Genomic DNA, 8,307 nt, shown 5'->3' on the forward strand with positions numbered 1-8,307 from the left:
GCGGCGTAAAGCGCAGCGCAGCGGATGGGTTAACGCGCGCCCCCGTTATTCGCTAAAACGTCCATTCGCTCAAATGTCGCTGTTCGCTAAAACGACATTCGCTCATGTGATATGGACCCGATCGTGCACGGGAAGATGCGGCAGCTATGAGAGCAAGCCCGTGTGGTAATCTAGCTGTTCATTGTAGTCGGTGCCCGTGCTCACCAGTTCTGCATGATGTGAAGGTTCTGGCGAAATATAAAGATGAAATATGCCGAGAAGTGCAGGAGGTGTTTGAGATTAGGGCAAAAAGAGACGAATGCGTCAGTGAACCAATTCCCTTGCCCTCTCAGAGAAAGAGTTTGATTTTATCAAGGTGTCTTATCGATTGATGTGATGAATAGGCGTTTTAACGGCCCATATATTATGTGTTTTTTTCATATTTAACTTTAGTTGCGAGTGCGCTTCGTCCGGTTTACTCTCCTCTTTGTCCTGTCGTGTTTTTTTTTTTGTTTTTTTTTTTTGGCGTTTTATGTTATGAAGCTATACTTCGTTTCATCCTACGATGGACTAAAGGCGAAAGCCACGGGCCGCCAGGTCCAATGACGTTCCACGCTATAATATGACACGCTTAACTTTGATTAGGGGTGGACGAATAATGCTGGAACCCAAAAGCGCCGCATCATTTCTATAGCTTAGATGCTGCAACGAGCCTATATCGGGCTTTCTTTGCGATCTAAAATTGTTGAGTCACTCAGTGCTCTTCGATTCGAACCCATTGTCCACCCCTCCCGTCATCAGTGATCCGAGACGGGGGCACCGATACGTGCATCGAAGCGAATGACCGCACAATTTCTAAGTGGCTCGTGATTGGATTTAGCGGCTCGAAGCTTTTGCCTTTAGTCTATCCTAGGGTGAGAAGAAGTATAGTGCGATTGTTGACAGCATGGTTCTTTGCAATGTACCAGACCTTATTCACGAAGTAAGGCATTCTATGGTCTGTGTGCGATGACAAATCTATCTTTCGTGTCGAAAAAGCAGAGCCACTCTTACGAGGAGCCTTATAGTACATCTGACGCCTTAAATGCCAGAAAATATATTCAAGTCAATGATCAATTATCATAACTACAGCTATAGACATAGAATGTTGTGCACGTGACGCAACTTTGCTTCGATAAAAAATATACTGCAATATGTCTCGGTAATATTTACTAAAACAATGCAGTCAGTAAAAAAAGGCACCACAGAGTTGCGAGTCGACAAATCACAGCTTATTTGTATTTAATTCAAAAGATTCAGAAAATGCAAATTCCTTCGATACAGAAAAGTAACGAACTGGTGCCTTTAGAAGCATCGATCACCCAAAACGCTTCGCAGTCTAATGTTGGATAGTTTCGATTAACATGTTATCCAACCTCAATAGACGCACAGAATCAGCCTTGCGTAAAATAAGCAATACGAAAACACGGCGCGCGTAAAGGAGGTACCAAAGAAGAGTGCTGAAGCCCACAGAAAACCAAACATTTAAACAGTTAATTGAAGAAATAAACGCTCACATATACAGCCACCAAAAAAGTAAGGCGAAAAAAGACTGCTTCACAGTGTCACCAAGTTTAAGGACTGAACCCAAAGCAACATAGCGAAAAGCGTAAAACAGCGTTTCGCGCAAAACGAAGTTCAAAGACCAGGGAAATCACAAGTGAAAACGTTACGAAACTTCGTTTCCGGAGAAAAAAAAAAGCAACAGAAATGTGGAATTAACTACATTTAAGCAGCCCGATCTGCTTGAACCTATAACAGAACCAAGTGACGTATCGGTGTACAACGCCTCGTATATTGTGGGAACGTTGCTGAGGCAATGTTCCCATTGAAATCACGGAAAGCCCTCATGAGTTTAAAGGCAACGCTGGCTCCCGATAGACAACCGACGCGTTTCGAAATCCAACAAGCATGTTTGAGCTGTTAGGAACGCCTTGTGAATGCTAATGGCTACGAAAGCGAGATGACAAAACGACGCCCATTGAGGAGGTGTCTTCGATGACGCAATTCTAATCGACTACGAGGAGCTCATAAAGGAGCACCGAGCACTCACCAAACACGTTTGTGTGCCTGACAGCAACCTAGGATCGACCACCTTGGACGCGGTAAGCAGTGTATTTATTGTATTATCGACAGGAATGGTTTTGTAAAGCAGATGTACGATAAAGTTAACTACTCTTTATTATATTTTATTTTAAACATGTAACCTAAGCAAACACACAGAAAACAATTTCATGCGCTTCGAAAAAAAAATATAGCTAAAATGTTCAGCTTATTTTAAGATTTTAGAGGTAAGAACAAGACGAAGTATACTCTCACTACCGTAAAACAATAGAGCTGTTTCGACAAATAGGCAGCATCGCCGAAGATGTCAAACATGTCTCAGAACGCAAAACGACAAATCCTATGAAAGGGTTAGGCACAAGTGTAACCTAATCTGAAACAGATGGCTTTGTTAAGGAATACTATCATATTGGCCTAAAAGCCTCGTAACTTTAATTTTATACTATGGAATAGCTACATCTATCCATAATGTGTGTATTGAACCATTTTGCTCCCGTTATACCACGCGACGGTTATCTATTTTTGTACTAATTACCGAAGTACTTGATGAATTGCTACTTTAAAATTTTTGTTTTAGGCTTTAAGACACAGCTTTTGTCTCTATCTTGTAAACGTACTTTGTTTAGCTTTATCCTATTTTTAGAAGAGAATTACGAGCTGGAACGCATCACCATGTTTTATGTATTTCTCAGCCACAAGAAGTCCGTAGCGCTCACTGCCTACCCGTATTAAGGCGACATTTAGAGCAGTTAGAAGATAAACAAGCGCCTCAAAACAGGGACAAGGATCAAGACAATACGGAGCACTACTGAAAACTGGATATTATAGTACAAAATACATCTCATGGGGCTCTCAGCAGAGGGAAGTGCATTTTTAATTAGAAAGGTGCAGCGACAGTGCACTTACGCCAGTTGGTCCCCCTTCATTTCCTTACGTTATATGGTCCAAACGTTTCTCTCTCAGCTTTAATTTTAAGTTTTTCTAGTATTTTTGTTTCTGACAGATTTAGATAACATGGGCATCTGTCGCAGTGCGTGGCGAGATTCCAGAGGGGAAGTTCCTGACAGACAATGCATGCTCGCGTGTGCTGTCATTGAAACACTTCCCCGTCTGCCTCACATACACCTTGCCACAAGTCATTGAGATTTCACACACCATTGACGTAGCACATTTAATGAACTGAGTGGCGTGTTCTTAATTTAGTTCTTAATTCTGTGTCGCTAATTCTTGCGCAGGAACCGGACAGCTTTGACAGGGTTGAAAAAACATCGCGCACCTCAAAGTGTGCGCAACTCTCAGATTGTGCAAAAGCCGATGAATACGCGATATGATCACCATTGTGGTCTTCTTTCCAGGTGCAGCAGTCTCTTTTTCCACTTTTCTTTTAAGCTTTCACGTGAAAGACTTTGAGACCTCTGCCTAGAAATAGTCAGGATATCCGGCGGATTTCAGGCGGACCGCCTGGTCGCTGAAGCTGTCGCTCATGTCATGCTTGCAAGACTTGTCAAGGGAAGCTTTCATCAAAAACAAGGCGATCTCTCTTTTTACCTGTCTAGAATGTGCAAACATGGTCTTTTTCTTTCTCAAAGTGCGGGAGCAAATCTATAAACTGCAATTCCCCTGATATCATGGTTTGATGGGTAAAAGTTAGCCGATGCGATTTGGAAGAAACCACTCGTAGTGCTCCATTTATTAGCTCTTCGTTGCAAATATGCCACTGTTCCACTGGCACCAGAAAATCATCTACACATATGAATGTCTTACATATGGCAGAAACGCTCATTGTCTCAAAAGTTCCCCCATCACACTCCGCCAAAAAGAAATGTCCCATAAAAGCGGTGCCACCCACGACTCTATGAAATCACTCGCCTCTGAACGCATATATGTCGTTTGCCAACGACACAAAGGTTGAGCTAATTACAAAAACCACATTTTCATGAACGAGTCACAACTCACACCATTTGAGTTCCTAATAAAAATATCGTCGCTCTCCTCAATGCACCGTCTGACCCAATCAACAATTGGGCATGGGGGATAGACCAAAAACATATCTTCCACGTCCACTCACAAACCGCGGCGGTGGAGCAGCATGCCTTCTGTTAAATGAGAGCGGAGCGTCACATTGGTTCGGTTAACGTCCTAACATTTTTTCTGGTTACCCCAGGCACAGCGAGGTTGCCCGGACAACAGCCAAGATGAACCTAACGTTGAATCCCATCACGTTTCTGAGCGAGATACAAGAGATGGGGGATCCCAGGACCAGGAACTACCCCGTAATCATGAACCCGCTCTTCGTCTTTCCACTCATTGCTTCTTACCTGTACTTCGTTAAAGTGGCCGGTCCCAGGTGGATGAAAAACAGAGAACCCTTCGAAATCACCAACATCATACGCGTGTACAACCTCGGCATGGTGGCTCTCAACGCGAGGTTCCTCTACATTCTTCTCAAGAAGACGTACCTACCAGGAGGACACTACAGCCTCTGGTGCCAAGGGATCACCGGATACATGGACGAGGAGATGAAGGGATACTACGAAGGTGGTTGGTTCTTCGTAGCCGTGAAATACATCGACTTTCTGGACACTGTGTTCTTTGTGCTCCGAAAGAAGTTCACGCACATCACGCATCTGCACGTCATCCACCACACCATCGTTGCACTTAACGTCTGGTACTGGGGTCTGTTCGCTCCGGAGGGACAACCGGCTCTGGGACTCGGCCTTAACGTGTTTGTGCATATCGTTATGTACTCGTATTACTTTCTAGCAACGTTGGGTCCAAGTGTGCGTAAATACCTCTGGTGGAAGAAGTACCTCACCAGACTGCAGATCGCCCAGTTTGTCATCATCATCCTTCATTTGTCCATTCCTCTCTACGTAGACTGCGGCTTCCCGAGGTACCTCGTTTACCTGGGAAGCGCTCAGACTTTTCTCATACTGTGCCTTTTTGTAAACTTTTACATTCAAGCGTACATTAGACGAGCAAATCCTGCCGTGAAGAGTGAACGTGTCGCGAACGGTAGTAAACCCGGCACCTCGAAACAGGACTAGAACTGAAGATGTTAAGCTTATTAGTTCGTTAAAGTTTGATGTCCAGAAAAAGTTTACTGCTCAGTAGCTTCTATGTTAGCCTACAGATGAATGAAAGTGGGAACGACTAGGTTTAGTAATTGTTTTTTTTTTTTTACTTTTAATATTTTTAAGGCATTTCCAGAATTAGGAAAGCTCAAAAGAGACAGAAAATTGCTTAAATTTAACCAAGGACTACAACTCTGACAGATACCGAATTTTAAAAAGGTACTTACATAATCTAGTTTGTGATATACTCAAATAATATTACAAAGTATACGGTACATACTTGATTGTATGCGGATAAATTTAGTTTTAACATGGTTTACTTTCCCTTACTGACAGTTAGCGGCATACTAGTATAAACCTTTGCAATTTTTCGGGTCTGCTTGAAATCAAGCAGTTGTTGGCTACGTAAATCGTCCATGTACTGTGATACAAATGTGTGTATGGCAAAGCAGAAAAGAGTTTCGAGGCATTAATGGTTATTTATTTTTAAACCTGTTTTCCTACTGTAGACATACTATACTTGATATAGCACCTTGCGAAAGTGGTGAATGGGATTGTAAAGTTTTTGTACAGGATATTATGTTATCACCACATATTGGATTGTTTGCCTAATTACACGATCCTACTGTTTGAATAAATATTATGTTTGATTCAAAATTTCAGATAGTGTTTCTTTAATGCTATTCTCTAGCTAAAGTGATTGACCTGATATCAACTGAAAAAAGTGAATAACTTAAGTCTAATTAATTTTATGGCACTAAGGGGGGGGGGGGGGGCAGAATTCAAAGCGCAAATTTTATGTTTCTCTTGTTCCTCCATTTCTTTTTCTTTTTGTTACTGCAGGCAAGAAACCGGGGCAAAAAACTATATATGCGTCATAAGCCCAATGAAAATTCATCCTTCTTTCCGATAAGAAACCCAGGTGAAGACCCATACGCACAAATCCTGAGCGTTTAACATGTCACGTAGTTTCTTTATATTTGTATATAAGCACAATTGCTAACCTCCTTCTGGACGATGTGGCAGGAGGGGCCTGCAATAGTTATTGCGCAACAACGTTAAACAAAATTAAGTATCATGAAACGCTGATTCTACTCAACAGTATTATGCGCGTATCTTCGCCTCAGACGAAACTCTACGCTCATCTTGACAAAAGGCGCGCGACGCATCTTCAGTGTTGCAGACGCTACAAAAAAGTGACAAAGTACGTTAGTCCATAGTTCCCAAAAAAGAAATAGGAACGCTTCCCCGACCTATGATACCCCTAAATAAAAGGAACGTGTTGCAGTAACCGTTACAAATAAAAAAATGAAAGAGGTTTACAATTCTCTGTAATGCCGAACCAGAGCGCAGCTCTTGAGGAGGAGAGCAGGGTATGGAGAGGAGGGTACGCCCTTCCTCCCCCTCCCTCCTCCTCTCCTACTTTCCACCCATTTAGCAGGAAATTTGCGTTAAATTTCCCGTTAAATTTAGCGGTAACATTTCTCCGCTAAATTTAGCGGGAAATTATTCTGCCAAATTTAGCGGGGAAACTTTTCTGCTAAATTTACCGGGGACATTTCCCCGTTCATTTTTAGCGGGGAATGTTCCCGCCAAATTTAGCGGGAAAAATTCTCTTCTAAATCTACTGGAGAAATTTCTCCGTTATATTTAGCGAAGAAATATTTCCGCTAAATTTGGCGCGGAAATTTTGTTTTATAATGCAACGCTCGGTTGCGCCCGGTTGCATTATTCCCATAATGTAATGTGCGAGGTCACGCCGGCGCCGACGCTTCTTTATCCGAAAACGGGCGCCAAAGAGCTGCTCTCTAAAATTAATGCAGCTTGGTTTTTTCGCATAGAGTTATTATAATGTACGCTAGAGGTTCAACTGGCGCTAGTGTCTATGCGACTTCCGTGACGCAAATTGAAGCAGACAGCAACCAGTCTACATTTGCGGTGCTCCTGTGCATTGCTATGGGAAAACGCGCGTGCATTTTGTCTCTTTTCCGGAAAACAACACTGAACGCTTTGGTTATTTGGGTCGTACCGAAAAGTATGTACCTTGATTAACATTCTAAAAGTGTAATTGCTTTAGTTAGCGCACTTTCCTTCATCGGTGAGCGATGTTTAACTTCGCTACATTTCAGTCCGAAACATGTATTCTGCAATAGGTGTGTAAAAACAAGCGACGATTCAAAGCAAAATAACAACCGAAAGGAATATAGAGTAGTGTTCAAGGTTCGCCTGCATCCCGGTGACGCTTATATATTGCTAATAAGCCAGTCCTCTCATATATGAAAATGACCTCTTTGTGCATGAGCGGATAAAGCCATTCAAAACGTTAACAATAAAGTACGTGAGCCGTGAAAAGTGTCTCTTAATATTGTTTTATCTGCCGGGCACCTTTAAGCCTGCATGCAGATACTTGTTCTCAAAGATTTCGAGCGTGCGGGTGATATTTTAAACGTAGAACAAGCATCTTCGTGCAGAGCAGAAAGAACAAAGTGGTATGCTTACTTAAAATCGGAATATATTACGTGGCCTTTAATTTATTTTGATCATGCATGCACTGGTAGTTACTGATCCAGTGTTACTGAGTAGTTCTTGCCGTCTCTCTTGGTTTTCCAGACGTCCTTCGTTCGTTTGGCACGTATATCCCTTGTTCGCGCTAACAGTGTCCGACAGTGCACATAAATACACGTACGAAGCCGTTTTAGCACAGTTTTTAATGCAATAAATTTGAAAGAAAAACACAGTAACTGACCAATTATTTCATCTGCGTGACTGAGAAATGTTCTGATGTGCCTAGTACGCACGAATTATTTGTGATATTTGATCTTATAAACGAGCGCAAAGAGAAAATGCACTCGTTTTTTTCCATAGAAATGCATTACCGGAAGTCAATTTCGGACTGGTTGCTGTCTGCTTCAATTTGCGTCAACACACTAGCGCCACTTGAACCTCTAGCGTACATTATAATAACTCTATGGTTTTGCGTACCATTTTATTTATGAATCGAAGCTCTTCTGAGTAAAATGTTTAAAAAATTATCCAATCCTTCTTTTTCTTTTTTTCTAAGCTTCCGCTTGAATATTTTCGAAAAATAACGTGCCTAAAACACGAAAAACATTGAAGTGCAGTTTCTTTCAAATCTTGGGAAGCAAAAATG

The 8,307-nt window shown here is 42.0% G+C and overlaps 1 protein-coding gene across 1 annotated transcript; it reads left to right on the plus strand.

The window, feature by feature from the left end:
• Window positions 1-2,065: 2,065 nt before the first annotated feature.
• LOC121833248 (elongation of very long chain fatty acids protein-like) lies at window positions 2,066-5,813 on the plus strand. Its single transcript, XM_042286382.1, has 2 exons — window positions 2,066-2,123; window positions 4,247-5,813. The coding sequence occupies exon 2, from the start codon at window positions 4,278-4,280 to the stop codon at window positions 5,127-5,129; it is 852 nt and encodes a 283-aa protein (XP_042142316.1). The 5' UTR covers window positions 2,066-2,123; window positions 4,247-4,277; the 3' UTR covers window positions 5,130-5,813.
• The last annotated feature ends 2,494 nt before the right edge of the window (window positions 5,814-8,307 follow it).

This window comes from Ixodes scapularis, unplaced genomic scaffold (genome assembly GCF_016920785.2).
Source record: "Ixodes scapularis isolate PalLabHiFi unplaced genomic scaffold, ASM1692078v2 PGA_scaffold7__128_contigs__length_106722199, whole genome shotgun sequence".
NCBI classification, from domain to species: domain Eukaryota; kingdom Metazoa; phylum Arthropoda; class Arachnida; order Ixodida; family Ixodidae; genus Ixodes; species Ixodes scapularis.

Bases quoted from the DNA above. Each gene is read 5' to 3' on its own strand.
- LOC121833248 (XM_042286382.1), top strand. From the start codon at position 4,278: ATGAACCTAACGTTGAATCCCATCACGTTTCTGAGCGAGATACAAGAG.